Genomic DNA, 21,427 nt, shown 5'->3' on the forward strand with positions numbered 1-21,427 from the left:
AAAAGTTATGTCTGGATTTGTGACTGCATGGGGTGGGAGGGGGTTGGTGCCCCTAACCCCCATGGTATTTTATGAGTCAACTATAATAAGGTTTTAAGCCTATTTCATAGCTGTTTAAAAATAATATCTGTTCCTTGTTTATTGAGTATAGAGTCTCCCTTGAGCTAGTTAATTTTGTTTCAGATCTCTTACAGCCCTACTATTTATCTAGTTGATGTGTTAATTTCTTACACCATAATTATGGTTTTGATCTTTTCTTTTTGGGGGTTTAATTTTTTAAATTTCCTATTTAAAGCTATAAGTGGAATTTTTAGGAGACATTATTAAGTTTATTATGATTAAGATTTTGACATAGTGTAATTGTATTCAATTGCAGGTAGTTCATATACTTAACGTTTTTTTTTTTTTTTACTAGTTTTCACATATTCAGTTTTTTCATCAGATTTATCAAGGTATATATAATAAAACTCACCCTTTGTTAATTGCATAATTCAATGAGTTTTAGCAAATGTATAAGGTACTGTAACTACTATAATCAAGCTATAGAACTTTTTTTAATCCCAAGCAATCCTCTGTGCCCTTTGCAGTCGGTTCTTCTCCCCTCCACTACCTCTTGGTAATCACTGATCTCATTTCTATTCTTCTAGTTTGCCTTTTCCAAAAAGTTATAAAAAAAGAAATGTCAAAAAATAAAAGCCTTTTGTCCCTGACTTTTTAAAGTTAGCATAATGGTTTTGAGATTGATCCATGTTGGTGCTTTTTATTGCAAGATAGTAATAATTCATTATACTGATACGCCATAACTTGTTTATCCTTCTTCAGTTGATAGACATACTGGTTTTTTCCAGTTTGGGGTTATTAAGAGTACAGCTACCATGGGGCTTCTGGCTGGTCAGTTGGGTAAGCATCTGACTCTTGATTTCCGCTCAGGTCATGATCCCATGGTGCGTGAGATTGAGCCCTACGTTGGGCTGCACACTGACAGTGCAGGGCCAGCCTTTAGTAATTTAGCCATTAATAAATAGATCTACATCTGTTATATGTCTATTGTATCTCATTGTGATTCTAATTTGCATTTCCCTGATAAATGATTTTGAAAAACCTTTGTATGTTTATTTGCATCGATCTGGTGAAGCGTCTTTTCCAGTCTTTTGAGTTGTTTTTATCATTGAGTTGTGTTTCTGAATATAAGCACTTTATCACATACGTGTTTTGCAAATACTTTTGCAAAATATTTGCAAAAGACAGACTGTTGCTTATCTTTTCATTTTTTCAGTGTTTATGTATTTTTGAGAGAGAGCAAGAGCAAGTGGGGGAGGGACAAAGAAAGAGAGGGAAACAGAATCCCAAGCAGGCTCTGCCCTGCCAGCAGAGCCTGACATAGGGCTTAAACTCACGAACCTGCAAATTCACGAACCGTGAGATCATGACCTGAGTCAAAATCAAGAGGCTTATTAACTGACTGAGCCATCCAGTCATCCCTTGTCTGTTCATTTTCTTAACAGTTTCTTTAAAAGAGTGGGAATTTTTAATTTTGGTAAAGTCCAGTTTATCCATCTTTTTCTTCTAAAAAAAATTTTTTTAACGTTTATTTTGAGAGAGAGAGACACAGAACAGGAGTGGGGGAGGGGCAGAGAGAGGGGGAGATACAGAATCTGAAGCATGCTCTAGGCTCTGAGCTGTCAGCACATCACAGAGCCATATGCAGGGCTTGAACCCACAAACTATAAGATCATGACCTGAGCCGAAGTCAGCCACTTAACCAACTGAGCCACCCAGGTGCCCCTATCAATTTTTTCTTTTATGATTTATGCTTTTTTGTTGTTATCTAAGAAACCTGTGCCTAGCCCAAAGTGAAAAGAATTTTTCTCCATATGTTTTCTTCTGGAAGCTTTACAGTTCGATGTTTTACATCTAGGTCTATGATTCATTCTGAGTTAATTTTTTAAATATAGTATGAGGTAAGAGTCCAATTTTATTTTACATATGGATGTTCTCAAATTTTTAAGTTGTTGTATTTTTCACTTTTATCTCATAAAATTTGTTCTGGTTTTATTTCCTTGATGTTATGTACTATTACATCAATATATAATACCATATTTTCTTAAATTTTATTTGTAGTGATATTATTGCCATGCCTCTATTTTTTATTATGTGTTATATATATGTATGTGTGAGTGTGTGTGTATATGTATATATATGTATAGATGGATGTAAATAAACATACAAAGGCTTTTCAGAGTTATTTATCAGGGAAATGTGAATTAAAATCACCATGAAAATATATATATATATGTATATGAAAATAAATATATATATATTTAATTCTAGAGGTAGAATTGTTTAGTGTATTTCTGTGGTGGGCTGCTTTTCTTTTTCTTCCTTTAATGCCCATTTTGGAGGTCCAGGTTACCTCTGATTTGGTCTGCTTTTCTCTTTGACTGTGGTAAGAGCTCTCCTGAGTGATTTTCATCTGGTTAAAAGCAATTCTCAGGGTTTCACTAAGTACTTATTAATGCTTTAATTATGTCCCACTCTTCCACTTAAAAAGAATAATTATTCAGCCTATCTCAAATTCCTTTAAAAAGTTTAAATGATGTCATTTGTTAAGAGCTTTATTATTTATCCAGTTTTTATGTTTAAATTAGATTCTTATAGGTAAGCCTGCCTACCTGGTACAGATTTCTACATGTGGGCCTAATATTACTGATTTTGAGATTCACATGTAATTTTTTTTGTAGATAAGACACTTCTGAATATTTGAATATTTAAAATAGGAAATGTATGATTAACGATCAATGGTTAATTTTTATTGCTCTGAAGACAATTTCTCCGAAGTTTTGAAAGATTGGATAGGAGTTTCAGAGAGAATACTCAAATGGTGATCTAGGTTTCAACAGAGCCACGAGTAATATTTGGGCAAGGAGCACCAAAGAAACCCTTAGAAAAGTATTTCAAACTATGATGTGACTTACCAGTAAAATTTAGTAACAATATCCACCATTGGGAGTCTTCTTTAATTATTTTTGCTAGGTAAATATTAAGTTCAGTTCTTTTTCTTTTGTTTTTTTTAAGTTTATTTTTGAGAGAGAGCACGCACATGCGCATGAGTAGGACAAGGGCAGAGGGATGGAGAAAGAATCCCAAGCAGGCTAGCACTGTCCGTGCAGAGCCCCATGTGGGGTTCTATCCATGAGAGGCTTGAACTTAGGAACCATAAGGTCATGACCTGAGCCAAAATCAGGAGTCGGACACTTACCTGACTGAGCCACCCAAGTGCCCCTAACTCAGTTCTTTTTAGCTACTAATGGTGTTTATATGCAGTCAAATAAATGAAACATTAAAATAGTTTAATCTTCTAAAATAAAAAATCGTACATTTTAGTGCCTTGATGAAGCCCCCAGTTGCCCACTCATTTTACAGTCTAAATGTGTGTACTAAGTAGATTTGTTCTTTTCATTTTTTCCCAGATGTGGTGGTACAGTAGGAGCTATTCTGACATGTCCACTGGAAGTTGTAAAAACACGGCTGCAATCATCTTCTGTGACGCTTTACATCTCTGAAGTTCAGTTGAACACCATGGCTGGAGCCAGTGTCAACCGAGTAGTGTCTCCTGGACCTCTCCATTGCCTAAAGTGAGAGCACAGTATTCGTGAATCTGTTTTTTTTAGTCTGTTTACCTTAGTGATGCCCCTGTGTTTTGTTCATTTATATTCTGCCACATTTAAAAAGGTTTTTTACAAACTTAATAACAGAGTTACTCAATTATATTCGTCAGAAATGATCATCCCTAATGGAGAAGAATAGTTAGTTGGATAATATAAAATGTAATATTATTTCCAAATCATGTGTATTTGGAATATTTTTCTACATTTATCCTGGATTTATTTTCTAAAGCTATTATAGGTATTCTATTTTGGATTATTTATTTATCTTTGAAATGTGATAGTGTTAAATGCTAACTCTTTGTGTATGTGCTTTTAATTTTCCAAGTACTAACATACTGACACAAGTAAGTACATCCAATTAATGGCAGTCTGTGATTTTTCTATAACCTAAACATAACTGAGATTTAAAGCAGAATTCTGCTGATTTTAACAGACCGTTCACTGTTTGCTTGAAATTTTTTGGTGGTTTGAAAAAGATTTGTTTTTACGTTTTACCATACTTCATTATGTTGCAAATTAGATTTGAAATTTCAAAACTACTGAAATTAGGTTTTACGTGTTCAGACTTAGGTATGTAACTCGTATCTGCCTTATCAGGTCACTTGGGACATGATCTGTTTGAACTTAGTTCAGTAGTGTTTATTTTGTGGTAGCAAATAAACTCATACTGTATGTTTACCGTGGTTACCAAAGGATTTCATCAGTCTTTTCTTTTTAAACTTATCTAAGTACGTGGATAGGTAGAATAAAATTGTACCTACCAATTAATGAAAGTTATAAATATCTGATGAGTAATAGTATTATCAATCCTGATTAGTAATATCTTGATTAAAAATAGAATATTTTATCTACTAATAATAGGTTATTTAAATATCATGATTTTGCCTTTATTACCATTGATTATCTCTCCTAAACTTCTTCCTTTGACCTTCGTAACAGTACTGTATTTTTTGTCTTCTTTTTCAGTGGTTTTGCTTTCTCTGATTTTCCTCAGCATTAGGAATCCCTCTCTGCTTCATTTTAATTTCTGTTTTTCAGGCCCTCTTATAAGAGCTAATTTAACATGTTTCACCTATCCTCAGTGTTGAGGTGACTTCCAAGTCTGCATTCTCTGCCTTAACATCTCTTTACTCTCATTCCCATTGTTTCCCTGTTCAGGCTCTGTCCCAGTCAGTCTGATTCATGGCTGCTTTTTTTTCCCTAACATCTTTATTTGAGGAATAATTCACATACCATAAAATTCACCCATGTAAAGTGTAAAATTCATTTTTAATATATTGACAGAGTTGTGCAACTATCATCACCTTCTAAATTTTGAACGTTTTCATCATTCATCACCAAAAGAAAGCCTTATCTTGTTAGCAGTCCTTCTCATTTTCCCTCTCTTCTCTCCCCCTATCCTCTATCCCTAGGCAACTCCTAACCTACTTTCTGTCACTGTACATTTGCTTTATCTACTCATTAGTTGATAGACATTAGGTTGTATCCACTTTGGGGGTATTATGAATAGAGCTATTACAGACATACACATTTTTATTTTGGGGGGATATACTAGGAGTGGAATTGGTGGGTCATATGATGACTTTATGTTTCACATTTTTTTTTTCAATATTTATTTTTAATTTTGGGGGGACAGAGAGAGACAGAGCATGAACGGGGGAGGGGCAGAGAGAGAGGGAGACACAGAATCGGAAACAGGCTCCAGGCTCCGAGCCATCAGCCCAGAGCCTGACGCGGGGCTCGAACTCACGGACCGCGAGATCGTGACCTGGCTGAAGTCGGACGCTTAACCGACTGCGCCACCCAGGCGCCCCATATGTTTCACATTTTGAGGAACTGTCACACAGTTTTCCAGAGTGGCTGTATCATTTTACATTCCCCCCACCAGTGAGGGAGATTTTCAATTTCTGCATTGTTTTACTGTCTTTTTTTATTAAAACCATCCTAGTGAGTAAAGTGTTTCATTGCTTCTTAACCAGCAACTTTAGGGATCCCCTGCTGGGCTCCCTTAGTTTCCTAGGTAGCTCATGGATGAACTTCAAGAGCTCAATAAATTACATGAAATTGTTTGCAAAATTGTGAGTGTTAGCAAATGTGTATTTTTTTAATAGAACATTTACTACCTTCCTTAATTTCTCAAGGGGATTTATGATACAGAAAGGGCTAACAAGCATTTAATCTTTAAAATGTGCTCTATAATTTGTTATTTTTAACTCTGCTTCTGTCTAATCTAGTTTTATCAAAAGGGGTTCCATATCACCTGTGTCAGTCGTCTGAAGGCATGGTAAAATGCAAATTACTGAGCATTGTCCTATACCTATTGAATCAGAATACTTGGAGGGTGAGATCAGAGCAATTTGTGTGTTTTGGGGGGTTTTGTGGGTGGTTTTTTTAGTTGTTTTTTTTTTTTTAATTTCAAGTTAGTTAACATATTGTGTAATAATGATTTCAGGAATAAAATTTAGTGATTCATCACTTATGTATAACACCCATGCTGAAATTGGCATTTTAAAAAACACTCCATCAGTAATCAATATTAAGATTTATCAAGTGCTTACTGGGAGCCAGGTGCTTTCTTTTAAGCACTTTATATATTAATTTACTTATTCCTCACAGTAACCCAAAAAAAGAGTACTGTTTTTCTTTGTTTACTGCTGCTGTAAATAAAGATAAAAGACATTACTTTATGTTCTTATAACTAGTCATTTACCAAAACTGGGCTTCATATTAAGAAGTCTGGCCCCATAATTCAGGCCTTTATTGAACCATTATGCTCAACTGCCTTTTAAGAAATTATTCTTCTGTGTATAGGTGGTTGAGAACCACTGCCCTAGCCTATTAACTCTAAGTTAAAATAAGTTAAAATAGCTATTCTCTTTGTTTCTTCTCACTTTCAAAACTTAATACCTCACCCTCAGAAAGGCTTCCTCTTCCTTTCCCTGCTGGGCATATTAATCTAGCTTGTATAGCATTTGCTTATTAATATAGTCTGTTGAATGGTTTCAGTATAATTCTTTTTTCCACAACTGGTTATCAAATTTCTCAGTGGCAGGTTCCTTACCTTCTTTCTATCTACTTTGCTCAGTTTTGATACAGTAAGTATTCAATATAGTAAATGTTAAATGAATAGAGAGAGAAATGGTAACAGGCTAACCATTTTAGTACCCTAAAGGAGGTTAGGGTGACAAATTTTGACAGCATTTCACAGGAATGGTTGCATGAGATAATGTTGCAGTACTGAGAGAATTGTCTGATACCAAGAAAGGACCCTAAATACTAGATGGGGAGCTGCATTTCTAATTGGGAATTGAATTTGCTGGTAAAGATGGTAAAATGGAGGATATCGAAGATCATAGTAGCATGATCATATTAAAATAAATGTAGAAATTATACTGTAGTCTTTAAAAGTTTTAGGAAAGAATCTGATTGGAGTTCTTTTTACTATCATTTATCAGTCTGTGCTGTGTCAGGAAAAACAGATGTTCACAAGTAAGAAAAACTGACCAGAAAAGCACAACATCATAGTAGAAACGTATGGGTTTAAAAGTCTAAGTTTGCTATACAGATAAAGTACTAGACTTTGAAAGACATTTCCTTTCTAAATAACATTTTTCTCTTTCAGGGTGATCTTGGAAAAAGAGGGGCCTCGTTCCTTGTTCAGAGGATTAGGCCCCAATTTAGTGGGGGTGGCCCCTTCCAGGTAAAGAATTTTTTTAAGTTAAGCAAAATTGTGGCAGTCTTTCTTGTTTCAAGCTTAATGACAGAAGATGCTGAAGAGAAGTCAAGGTGGTAAGGATAAAGCACTAGGGTGTAAAGAACAGACATCTGTAACCATCCAAAAAGATGGGCAGTTTGCACCATGTGGAGGTCATTGGGAAGCAGTTTTTGTACCAAGTTTCAAAAGGCAAAAACCAAACTAAAGGAACCAGCAGTGAGAAGAATACCTAGAACTCTAGAACTAACCCTATTTTTTGAATTCGAGGACAAGCTAAACAGGTAGAATGGTTTCATTGCCTATTAAAGAAACCAAAAAGGCCTTAATACATTAGTCATTTTTCTCTGCGGTCCTTTTGTCTTAGACTTTCTTCTTCCATGAAAGAATACTGTAGAGTTCACATTCAGAATGAAAATGCAAATCTAGCTCTCTCTATCCCATGTACTAAGTCCATGTCTTATTATTTATTGGGTTTCAGGTTTTTATGGGCTCTTTTCTCTCTTAAAAAACTATACTAAAAATTTTACCCTTACTGTAGAAATTTAAAAAAATGTATAGCATAAAGCTTGACATTCCATCTTAAACATATCACCTCTTGTGCTGTATGCCTTCCTGCAGATACTTACTCTTCTCTTTACAATAACTATTGTTAAAACAGTTTGGTGTATAGTCTTCTGTTAATTTTTCTGGCTTATCGTGTATGTAAAATGTATAATATGTATACTTATCACCATTTACATTAATTTTTTTCTTTTATAAATTTACTTATTTAAATTCAAGTTGGTTAACATACAGTATAGTATTGGTTTCAGGAGTAGAACCCAGTGATTCATCACTTAGGTACAACACCCGGTACTCATCCCAACAAGTGCCCTCCTTTTTTCTTTTTTCTTTTTTTAATTTTTTTTGAATATTTATTTATTTATTTTTTTTTTAATTTTTTTTTCAACGTTTATTTATTTTTGGGACAGAGAGAGACAGAGCATGAACGGGCGAGGGGCAGAGAGAGAGGGAGACACAGAATCGGAAACAGGCTCCAGGCTCTGAGCCATCAGCCCAGAGCCCGACGCGGGGCTCGAACTCACGGACCGCGAGATCGTGACCTGGCTGAAGTCGGACGCTTAACCGACTGCGCCACCCAGGCGCCCCTGAATATTTATTTTTGAGAGAGACAGAGACAGAATGTGAGTGGGTTAGGGGCAGAGAGAGAGGGAGACACAGAATCCAAAGCAGGCTCTAGGCTCCAAGCTGTCAGCACAGAGCCCGACATGGGGCTCCAACTCACGAGCTGTGTGTGAGATCATGACCTAAGCCAGAGTCGGACGCTCAACCAGTTGAGCCACCCAGGTGCCCCAAGTGCCCTCCTTAATGCTCATCACGAGTCTAGCCCATCTCCCCCACCCACCTCCCCTCCAGCAACCCTCAGTTTGTTCTGCATTTAAGAGTCTCTTATGGTTTGCCTCCCTCTCTGTTTTTGTCTTATTTTTCTTTCCTTTCCTCTGTGTTCATCTATATTAATTTAATCGTATTAAAAGTAGTTCACGAAATTTGCCTTGAAGCTTTTTCCATTGGAAATCATGTAGGTTTTTTTTTTTTTAATTGCATAGTATGGCTATTCTGTCATTAATAAGTATTCCCTTACTGATAAAACTTTTAGATTTATCAGATTTCCACATTTTTTTCTGTTAAACAGTGGTTTTGTCAACATAGCTGTAGTTTTATCTTTGAGTATCTAAGCAAGTGTATTTCTTTATGATATTTACTTAAAAGTTAAAATTTCTATATAAAAGAACATAGGCCTATTGTAAATTAATATTGTTCAACTGCCTTCTAAAAAGGTATCTCATATTTTTATTCTCAAGTAGTGAATTAGTTGCTCATTATCCATATACTGCTCATGTTGGCAACTATTCGTGTCTTTTAATACTTGCTAAAGAGACCAAACGTGATTTTCCCTGTTTTGATATACATTTGTTTAATTTTTGGTATAGTCACACCACCATTCTTATAATTATTTGCCATTTGTATATCACTTCCATGAATTACCTGTATATATTCTTTGCCTGTCTTCTCATTAAGAGGTCTTTTTTCTTTTTTCTTATTCATTTCTAGGAATGCATTGTATATACCTCCTCACAATTCATCATCATTAAATGTATTTTTTTTCTTACTCCTAAAGTAGAATGTTTTTGTTTTGTTTTTGAGAGAGAGAGCACAAGTGGGGGAGACAGGGAGAGAGGGCATCTTAGACTGGCTTGATCCCATGACTCTGGGATCATGACCTGAGCTAAAATCATGAGTCAGACGCTCAACTGATGGAGCCACCCAGGCACCTCAGCATGTTTCATTTTAAATTATATTAATTTCCATTTTTCTTCAGCACATTTAAAAAGGCACAACAGTGAGACTCTGGCTCTTGTACTTGTTTGCATATTATGTTCCTTATTAGACAGATAATCAGGATTGTTGGGAAATAATAGGATATTTGATGCAGCAAGCAGGTAATTCAGAGCCTGGAAAGCAAAACAATGAGGAAGTAGTTGAGATGCATAAAGTCACAGTCAATAAGTTAATGGGAAATATTTACAGATTTAATGAAATATTTACAAACATTAAAAAATATGACATGATAGGGCTGATTTCTTTGGAATTGTGTCTATTTAAGGATACTGTGAACTACTCTGTGTATAATGTAGATTAGAATATACCACAGTATCTCAAATTTGTTTAATATATTTTGATTAATTGGGTCAGTTCTACAACCCTCTCCTCACTTAAAAAATGTTATATATATATATGATGTATCTTAATAGTTTATATTAATATAAACTAATTATATTAATCACATATTTAACAATATTTTTTAAGTGCTCATGCCATATTTACTTAACTCAAGTGTCTTTAATTAAGCTTTACCATTACATAAGCCTTCCAGCCTTATGTGTTTTCCCAATATCAAAATCTTCTACAAATACTTTTTATTTCAGTTGCTATGAAAGTATTGGGGCTGGGGTAGTGAGTGTCTTTTTGTTAGAGGATGATTTGCATTTGATTAACTTTACATCAAAGTTTGTCTTTTTCTTTCTTTTTTTTTTAATTTTATTTTGAGAGAGAGAGAGAGAGCATGCAAGTGGGGGAGGGACAGAGAGAATCCCAAGCAGGCTCTGTACCACTGGTATGGAGCTGATGTGGGGCTCGAACCCATGGACTGAGATCATGACCTGAGCCGAAACCAAGAGTTGGACACTTAACCAACTGAGCCACCAGGCGCCCCAGAAGTTTGTCTTTTTCTTAATGAGTCATTGTAAGAAGTACTTCAGGATCTTCACGGAAAAAATACAGAAATTATAGAAATAATATAGAAATTAACCTGAGGTTATGTGAGACTTGGCTAAGACTTTGTTTTTAGATTTCTCTAAAATTATAAAGATTAATTTACTTGTCATTTAAATCTTATGAATTTAAGCAACATGCTTGTTGATAAAATTTAAATCTTTATTTTAGAGCAATATACTTTGCTGCTTATTCAAACTGCAAGGAAAAGTTGAATGATATATTTGATCCGGATTCTACCCAGGTACACATGATTTCTGCTGCAATGGCAGGTATGAATATCTAATATTAAAAGGCAAAAAAGTTTCCAAAAGCTAGAGACTTAATACTGAATTACGATGAATTTACATTGTACATTTGTACTTTTAAGACAATGTTCTCTTCATTGATTAGCATCTACAAGCATAATTCTTAAATTTATTAGTATATAGTAAATTTCATCAGGAGGTATACGTAAAATCTGATACCAGTTGGCATTTTTGTAATTAGGTTTGTGATAGCATACAGGTAATATAATATTTACATTGTCTTGTGTAGTCCACTGTATATTTAGTGATCATTTTTAACAGTTTAAAGAATCCAACCATAATTACATATAAATAAGTTATGGAGCTGTAATTTACTCTTCTCTCCTCAATTTCTGTTAGTGCCTTTTCCCTTTTTGCTGCATGTTTTGGCTTCTGTCTGAAATGTGCCGGCAGTTCTTGGTAAAGTATTCATTTTGTCCTGTGCTCAAATGCTGAAGTTTTTGTGATGTATTATTGATAACTAAGAGTCACTAATTTATGTATTTTGAAATATATGTTTAGCACTCCATATAAATCACACTAGATAGCACTTGAAATTTAGGCAACGGCTATGTGTACATGCCTGCTGTAGAAATGTTTTCCAGGGACTCTTCTATCATTATTATTGGGTATATATGATTCTGAATCAAAGCAGCTAGTTCTGGGCCTCTGCACTGCCTTAAAGATAAACTAGGAGATTGATTTGACTAGTCTGGTTTTGGAATCATTTGTTGCAATGCGTGTTAGACAAAGCCACAACCTTTGTTTGGTTCATTCTCTGCAGTTTTCTGAGATTCATTGCGTATTTAACCATACCTCATGTTTCCAAATTATACTATGACTTTATTAAGCAGATTATGACTACTTTCATCAACTGTTGAGCAGTAAATGGAGTGTCAATTACGTGTTTAATGAGTGCTTTAAACTGTTAACCATTTTCTGTTTAGAAATAAATTGGATCAATTTGAACCACATACTTTAACAAACTAAGTGTAAGTTGGAGATAACTAATTTCTGAAAGGTCAATAGCCGTAATAATCTACCATATACTTTACAATTATTCTCAAGTCTTTTTATACTCGGTAATTGTTGACTGACTTGTTGAAGTTTTAAAGCTGGAAGGAAAAACCTTAGAGGTCAAGGTAGTAAACTACTCTTATTTACCCATGAGGAGAGATCTTGGGCAAGTTACACAGTTTGTATGAACCTCTCTTACCTTATCCTAGGGATGTAGATTGCACTACAAAGATTTGGATTTTGAGAATTAGTTCTTTAATACCATAGAGATCATCTAGTTACAACCAGAATTTTTTTTAATGTACTTTCTTATAGATGTTGAATATGAATAGAAATTATTTTCCCTCTACAAATTTGAGTGGTATAAGGTAAAAGTTAGTGGCTAATTTCAAATTATATAACCACTGTATTAGGATCTTTAAGAATGTATTTCTGGATTACCAGTGTTTATGTTTTTGTTTTTTAAACCCAGAAAATTATTAAAGAAATGTTAATCTTTCTTTTGTTTTGTTTTGTTTTGGAAGACTTGAAGTCAAGAAAGTAGATGAGTGGTCATTTTTATTTGAGGATAGTTTTTATATATTCAGTGGTGCAAATTTAGGGTTTCAGAATATCTTGATTCCCAATGGAACATCTTTTTTCATTAGGATAGCTCATCAGAATTTATTACTATTGTATCATGTTGCAAAGAATTTCAGTGGAATTGTCATTTTGTACTTTTTTTCTCAAATGTGTACAAATGTCAACTCATAGTTTTATATCTATACGTTGATATGATTTTCCAACTTGAATTCCTTGAGTTTTTGTAAATTGATGGTCCTATTGTTCAGAGATTATTACACTATATACTTATTGTGTAATTTGCAAATACTTCTTCCATTTGTTTACAGTTACATTTTTCTGAGAATTGTGCTTTCAGAGCTTCCTCGCACTATTCATGAGCATTAACACTTAGCTTCGCAGTTTTTATACATAACTACATGGTTGGTGAAACTGAATGGTCCCTGTGCAGACTCATTAAGGGAGCCTTTTGCCCCCTTCATTCTTGAAATAATCTAGACCAGATTGCTCTGGTTTTTCTTCAGCATTACTTTTAGAAGTCTTCTAAATATGAATTGGGGGTACAAAGTGCTTAGAGGCAGTCATGTGAAAAATTGTTTTTTAAGTGGCTATTAAAAAAAATGCTAACCTTGTCATGTTAGTATCAAAAAGTGCATTAAAATAGACTGTAATGATACTGCCTGCAAGATTTTGCCACATCAAACAAAACATTAAGGATTTACTAGTAGACCTTGTATGTAATTTTTATTCCAGGTAGCCTGTTGATTTTGTATTTTATCCTCATGAACTCAAGTGTTCAGATAGTAAAACTTTTTTCTCAAAATGACAGTTAATTTAAGGTGGATCTTATTCTGGCTTTAGTGTTTCAAGAGAAGACTATAGGAATTTATAAACCTAAATCTGGAGGTATAAATTAAAAAATTATTTCCAATTGGAAGGCTATTTAATCAAATTAAGTATTGTTGAGTCTTTATGTTTTACCTGTTTTTTTTCCCTTCCCTACATGTAACCTTTATCAGATTGAGAGTATTTATTTCGTTGAGGTTATTTGTATGTTTTTGTTTAAATGAACTTGCTTATCTCTATGCATATCCCTAGACACAAATATGCATACAAAAAATAGTATTGTTTCTTTATAGTGATTCCTAATTTTCAAAAGTTTTTATCTGGAATATATATGCTTTTCTATACAACATTACAGATTTAAATGAAAAGAATTCTGATTTTTATTGGATTAGATATTCAAACATTATCACTATATTTTTAAAATACTAGTAATGTAATCATTTGTCATTTATAGACTACCTTATGGGTCTTATTTGCTTTTATTTAGCATTCACTGTTATTTTTCAAGATACATCTTTCTATCTGACTTAGTTTATTATTAAAGATTAAGTTTTACTCATTACAAAGAAATTTTGTCTTGCCTATATAAAATATATTTTTTAATATTTTTCCATGGCAGTTTATTCAGCCAAATGGATATTTAGACAGATGTTTTGTGTGTTTGTATGTAAACATTCTTCCTGTTTTTTGTTTTGTAGAACACAAGAAATTAAATATAAAATAATCCAAAATATTCCATAAAAATGGATGTGCAATATTATTGGCCATAGTGCAAAGGTGAAAGGTATTATTCTAGCAACATATGCTTTATTTTATTTTAAAAAATTATAAATTATTACAAAATGTTACTTGAATATTCTGGGTTCTTTTTTAAGATTTACTAAGCAAAAAGGATTTACTAAGTAAGCTGATGGTTAAAGTATAGAAAATTGTGATTTCACCTCTGATGGTAGATAACTGTGATTAGAAAATGGGATATGATAATCCCTTCTAAATATTTTCTTAGATTCCCCATTGACAAGGTTAGCATTTTTTTTCTTTAAGGCAAAATTCATCTTTTAGGTAAGTATTTGGACTCTGAAACTGCTGCAGATGGCAGAATTTTCAGTACTCGGTGCATTTTTTAAAAAAAATTTATGGCCCATTCTGATATTCCTTTTTGTTTTTTAACTTAAAATTTTCAAAAAAGTTAGATCTCACAGTAAATATTTCTGAAATCCTTCCAATGGGATTCATTTTGTACACATGTTTCTGATGAGGTCACTGCTTGTTGTTATGATACAGAAAAGCCTGTGTCTATTTTAGGCATTTACTGTACATTTCTCCCGAGAAAAGAGTGAGATCGTGTCATCTCATGCTCCCCATCCGCAGGTCACTTCCTGTAGAAATATGGACTAACTTAAACCTCGTGAGTACTGATCTGAGCATCTCTTGCAGCCTCTAGTTTTAAGAAACACACCCTGGGAATTTATGATAGCTATGGAATTAATAGAAGGCGGGAAGAACTTTTATTTCCTGAATTTGTGTGTGCGTTCTGAGTATTTTATAAAACTTTAATTCTGATCCCTTTATACTATTCCTTCTAGAAGGAAGAATGGGGTAATTTTTCAGTCATCGTGTAATAAAAGCCTGGGGTCTTCAGCTTGGCCATAATAGCCTTGACCTCCAAAGAATTTGATGACAGTATTTAAGATAAACATAGTTGTAAAGGTATACCATCCTACAGCTTTCAGGAAAAATAATAGTTCTCTTTGCTTAGCATAACAGATTTTAAAAGTCTAATACAGTGCTCTCTATTCTCTTGTCTGTTGATACTTACTAGCTTTCTACTTCCTTGCAAAAATAATCTATCTACATTACTTTCCAATAAATGCAGGTTAAGAATATGTGGGATCTAAGCTGTTTTAGTTTTAATTGGGTTTTTTTTTTCCTTATAATTTTAATGTATTTTTCTTAGAAGGTTAGGTGGGCTTTGTTCTTACAGAACTTGATGAAATAAAAAGTACAGAAAATGCAATACTACAGGTATCACTCACTTAATGAAATAGACATTTTCAGCAAGTTTCCTATAAGCAGGATTTCTCTTAATCTGGTTTACATTATCAAATGGAGTGTTAGATGAAGCAGAACTCTAAAAGTTGCATTTTGAAAATTTTAAACATTTTTCTAATAACATTCTAACTGTACTACTATACATACTAACTATAACAGTATGGCCATTACATTGCCACTTTGCTTTAACGGACTAGAGCAATATTAATTCTTATTATCTTACAAGTAGATCCTTCAGATACCTCTTAGTGTTTAACAGGTACTCAGAATATTAATATGAACTAGCATATTACCAAAATTTCACAAAATTTAAATGCCAAAATAAAAAACTACAGTAAATATCTAAACTTCAGGGATTATTCCCAGTACCTTTGTCTTAGAAGTAGGAAGATCTGTTTAGCTTTGGCTGTTGGCGAACTTCAAATTGCCCTACCATGTATAATTCTAAGTTGGTGACAGATTTTTGTTTCTTCCCACTTCTTTCATTTCTTGAATTAATAGACTATGTTTTTATAGATTTAATTAGCCTAATATCTAGTTAGTTTAATAAAGTGTGGTTAAGAGAATGTAATAGCATCAAATTCCAAGACTAGAATTTTAACTATGGTAAGGCCAATAGCTAAAAAGCTGTGCATTATGCCTAGATTCTGTCTAATGGTTCGCCAGCATTTAGGCTAGTGTCTTTATTAAGATCTGGCTTTTTACTGGTGGACTTGAGCCAGAACAACTCTAGTTAAAGCACAAGTTACTGATAGTAGCAGTTATAAAGAGATAAGATGGCAGCACTCTCTTACCTGAATTTTAATGTGTCCTGTTCTACAGATCAATTTGTATCTGGAAATGAATTTTAGTTAAGTGAGAAATACCTGTTGTTTGCACCCTATCATTGTTCATTAATGTGTACAGAATAATTTAAAATTTTATTCACTGATATTAAAAATTTAATTTCTAGTAATAATTAAATGCAACATTTTAAAGTTTACATATGGTATTTTTTTCAGCTTTTAATTGAGGAATTTTGTGACTTGGGAGAGTATCAAGTTTGGGTACTAAGTTTATTTTTTAAAATACAACTAATATTAAAAAAACTTTGCTCCTATTTACAAATAAAGTATAATAGATTGAATGAGATTTTTACCTAGACAGGTAAAAGTTCGGCATAAGGATTCCCAGTTTTAGGCTTTCAAAATTTAATGAAAAGCAAATATTTTTTCTTAATTTCCACAGGATAATTAATAAAGGCTATTGTGAATAATGCAGAATATTTTGTTGCCTTGTGCAGCTTTGTGGGCTTCTACTAATAAACCCCCTAATATTGCTATACAGATATTTAGCTAATAATAACTATTTAAGTTAAAAAACAAAGAATCATCAATTTAGGGGTATGGCCAGAATACTGTCAGGTGCACATTTACTTTAAAATATAATTTGAATGTATTAAGTTTGAGTTTTTCACTTAGGAAAATGAGAGTCAAGAAAAGAAAAAAAAATTCTTTTAACTTTATTCTCCTTTAAGCTGGAACATGCAAGAAAAATCTTTCCAGAATATTTAAACTGATCTAACAGGGTCATATTTTTCTTCTCTTTTCCTTTTCTCAGAATTTATATATGAAAAGAAACTCTTATTTATTAAAAATGCTCCTGACAGCTGGTCCAACACTTTAAATTTTTATTATTTTAATACTGGCACATAGAAAATTGTTTCCATACTAGTTTTATACATATGTATGCAGTATTAAAAGCACTAAAGAGAAATGGAGACTATAGAACTATTAGAAAATTGGGCAAGTTATCAAACCAAATTTCTATTCCATTTATCATGTTTTATAAATAGATTCAATTTTAAGCATCTTTTTGTGAGACATCTGGCTATTTCTACGGTGTTAAAACAGTGGATTAAGGGAATAACGTTTGAGTTAGCTAACTGTCTGACATTATGGTAGGGAAAAGAACCTATGAGACTAAATACTACTTTGTACAATTTAGTAAAATTATTTTGCATTTTAGGTATACCCATAGTAACTTCAAAAGCCAAGGAAGGATAATGATTGGTTCTGCAGTATATGTTAACTTAGAAACCAAAATTATTTTTAAGTACACCCCAGCATTTTTCTTTCTGAATTCACTTTACTCACATTAAATGTGCTGGTTATATTCCACCTTTCTAAAAGCTAGTTGATAGTATTAAAACAGTTAAGATCCTTAGACATTTCTGCATGTAAGTTTCACTGGATTTAAAGGCCAGTTGAATAAATCTAGCTTGGTAGAAGTAGTTCTGTGAGGTTTCTGTAGTGATCTTCAGTGTTCACAAGCAATAGATCAAAGCCCTGTTTTATAAAGATGAAGCATAAATTCCCGTTTTCAAGATGACATTTCATGGGCTATTTTTCAGTAACAGTAGGAAGATAGCAAGTAAAAGATATGCAGTAGTCTAGAGACCCTGTTCCAGAAATGTTAATTTACTAACTAGAATGAGCCATCTTAGGTGACCACCCTCTGCACTGATAATATATAGTACTTAAGTTTTAAAGTAAGTTAGAACTACCTTCTACTCTGAGTTTCTCTCTTAAGTGTCTATAAGTGAGAGGGAAGTTTCAGTTTGTTACTTTTCGAACTTTTGAGTTTTTGTATGTGTTTAAGTGGATGAAAAATAGATCTTTTCCTATTAACCCTAACAGAAACCTTACTTCTGTGATACCATTATTTTAACAGTATTAGTAAGCATATGTTTATATAAAGCATTCATAAGGGCAAACAACAGTCCTGTTATACAGCCCCATTAAGATCATATATAGTAACTTTTAAGATAGGGAATTGTGATTTAAGGATGTCAAGTAGCTGTTGTAGAGCTTGCATGCTAAAAAGCCCTAGAATATACCAAATTTCTATTAGGTTTGTCTGTAAACATGGGGTTTTAAATTTAGCGTAGAGTGTAGATGGGTACCCCAGAGAATATTCTGAATATGGTGGGAGAGGAATTTATATATAATCAGAATTTGCTCTTAAAAGAATTGTTTAGTTACGGTCAGAATTTGAGAATGTAGATTGGAAATAAACTACAAACGTTCATGATTATATGGGTTTGTAAAATAAAAGTGTAAAGTATACATCACTTAATAGTTTAAATATTTATTATGCATTTTCTTTAATATAGATTTATATACTATTTAAAACCTTTAACTTAATAGTTCTTCATTTTTACCAGAGTTCATTTTAAACATGTTTGTTTAGGTTTTACTGCAATCACAGCGACCAACCCCATTTGGCTTGTAAAGACTCGGTTACAGCTCGATGCAAGGTATGTTAATTCATTAAAACAAAATTAAAGTTGGTTTCAACTAATTTTTTCCTATAAATTTATATGTGAGATTTCAGTGCCATGTATCTTAACTATGTTTTTCCCTTTTTTGGCTGCTGAATTTGTTTTTTTGTTTGGTTTTTGAAACTTGGGTCTGCCATCAGAAGCAAAAGAGATATATATAATAGTTGGCAATATGACACTTGCTAAGGAAGAATGTAGATTATGTGTTTCTATTTATGTATTTATTTATTTGCTTGCTTGCTTATTTCCTTATTATTTTATTTCTTGAGAGTGCACCTGAGAGCAGGAGAGAGGCAGAGGGAGAGAGAGAATCTTAAGCAGGCTCCACGCCTAACACAGGGTTTGATCTCACGACCCTGAGATCATGACCTAGCTGAAATCAAGAGTCAGGAGCTCAACTAACTGAGCCACCCAGGTGCCCCTATGTGTTGTGTTTTTAAATAAAAGGAAAAGAATATATATTAATCTAGGCCAAGCAGTGATAGTTTCACTACATGAATGATTATAATCAACCACCCAACAGTTAACCGACAGGAGCAACTGGTCTAGACTGAATCTTTGAGGAGCATTGCTCAAATTTAGTAGCCTTATGTACAGAGAGGCCTGGCATGGGATTTAGCTCTCATATATTCATAGACTTGATCTGTTACCACTGACCACTTTATGGTAGCACAGTTCATTCATTTGATCTATGTTGAGCAGATACTGCTGTGTTCTAGGGATATACCAAGAGACATTGGGGACCAACGTTAGGTGGAATAGTTAGGGAATGTTGTTTTGAGCCCATTTTTAAGCAGAGGCAGTGGTCTGTGCAAACCTCATAGGTCTTGAGGTTAGGGCCTCTGGTGTGTTCTGGGAACTGAGCAAAGGCCAGAAGCAGTGCAGTTTAGAGTCTTGCCATATCAATTCCTGTTGGTCTTTCGTATGGACGATAAGAAAAATATTACTTTTATGGAGAGATGATCCTTTTGGTGTATTATAATAATAATAATGAGACTTTTGAAACTTTCAGCCTTTCTGAAGTAGACTATAACAAATTTCCACCTTTTTTACATTTTATGGCATGGGAAAGTAGTGTTATATCTCATAGACTATAAATAAAACTGATCTGAGAAACCATTAATAATTATGCCTGCTTAAATATCTGTTGTTTACATTTTATCATGTTGAACTGTATGCTATTTGGAGACTTGAAATAGCTCTAATTCTTGTTTCATCTGAATAATTTTTAATGAAATCCTAAATGGTGAAGCAAAACTCAAAGTTTATTTCTTTTTTTTTTTTTTTAATGTTTATTTATTTTTGAGACAGAGAGAGACAGAGTGAGAGTGGGGGAGGGGCAGAGAGAGAGGGAGACACAGCATGCGAAACAGGCTCCAGGCTCTGAGCTGTCAGCACAGAGCCCGATGCGGGGCTCGAACCCACAAACTGTGAGATAATGACCTGAGCCGAAGTCGGACGCTTAACCGACTGAGCCACCCAGGCGCCCCTCAAAGTTTATTTCTTAAAGCTAAGAGATCTGAAAAGTAGTGGCAGCTAAAACAACCCAAAGGTTAAAGAAATGTGAGATGCCGGTCCATATTATACTACTATAAGCTACCAGGGGTATACTGCAGGATGTTATAAGGTGGATCTGTAGGGGGTCCTGAGAAAAGTATGGCTTAAAACTCTTTATTATTTTTTTCACTTCTAATTTTAACGCACAACAGCACAAGTTCTTAGGCTTGGGAGTGGTGGGGAATGGGGTGGGTTTGGGGTAATAGTGAAAGGCTGGTTTGAGGATGCTCATTTATAACTGAGATCAAGAACAGGGCCGATGTGTTTGTATATTACCCTTTGGACTTGTAGCATTTTAACTTCTTGTGAAGAAGTCTCTGATGGCAGAAACTGATTACAACTGGTTGTATGGATCACTCAACTGAGAAAGTATTCATACAGTGTCATTAGTTGAGGACAGTCATTAGCTCTAAACAATAATTAGTTCATAAAACTGGAGGAATCTGTAGGTTATCAGGTGGGTATCTTAATTGTGTTTTTATTTTATGTCTGAAACAGGCTGTATTAATTTATAAATAGGTAAATTTTCTATTTTTTTCCCTGTAGGTAGCATTTAAACCCATTTCTTATATTGGGGCGCCTGGGTGGCGCAGTCGGTTAAGCGTCCGACTTCAGCCAGGTCACGATCCCGCGGTCCGCGAGTTCGAGCCCCGCGTCGGGCTCTGGGCTGATGGCTCAGAGCCTGGAGCCTGTTTCCGATTCTGTGTCTCCCTCTCTCTCTGCCCCTCCCCCGTTCATGCTCTGTCTCTCTCTGTCCCAAAAATAAATAAACGTTGAAAAAAAAAAAATTAAAAAAAAAAATAAATAAACCCATTTCTTATAGGTAAGGTTTTATTGGGAGAATCATAGTATAAAGTAATATTTTTACAAACTCAAAATTGTATATGTGTAAGAGTAAATGCTGTGCCATTAAGTAGCACTAAGGAAGTTTTATTGGACACAGTACTCAATAACTACTTGATAACTATAGAGATCCTCATTCACTTTTCACCATGATACTGGCTGTTGCCTTAAAAGGATCATAGGAAATTTGACTTTAATTCACATAGTCATTTTTAGGGAAGAACTG

The 21,427-nt window shown here is 33.9% G+C and overlaps 1 protein-coding gene across 1 annotated transcript in view; it reads left to right on the top strand.

Moving 5' to 3' along the window:
• Nucleotides 1–21,427, top strand: part of SLC25A36 (solute carrier family 25 member 36) — a 37,298-nt gene that overhangs the window by 10,428 nt on the left and 5,443 nt on the right. Inside the window, exons 2-5 of the mRNA XM_040480336.1 lie at nt 3,471–3,635; nt 7,291–7,368; nt 10,888–10,988; nt 18,711–18,777. Of these exons, the coding sequence (XP_040336270.1) occupies nt 3,471–3,635; nt 7,291–7,368; nt 10,888–10,988; nt 18,711–18,777 (411 nt within the window). The remainder of the gene's footprint in view (nt 1–3,470; nt 3,636–7,290; nt 7,369–10,887; nt 10,989–18,710; nt 18,778–21,427) is intronic.

The sequence above is a fragment of the Herpailurus yagouaroundi genome, unplaced genomic scaffold (genome assembly GCF_014898765.1).
Source record: "Herpailurus yagouaroundi ecotype Mexico unplaced genomic scaffold, PumYag 159, whole genome shotgun sequence".
Lineage (NCBI taxonomy): Eukaryota > Metazoa > Chordata > Mammalia > Carnivora > Felidae > Herpailurus > Herpailurus yagouaroundi.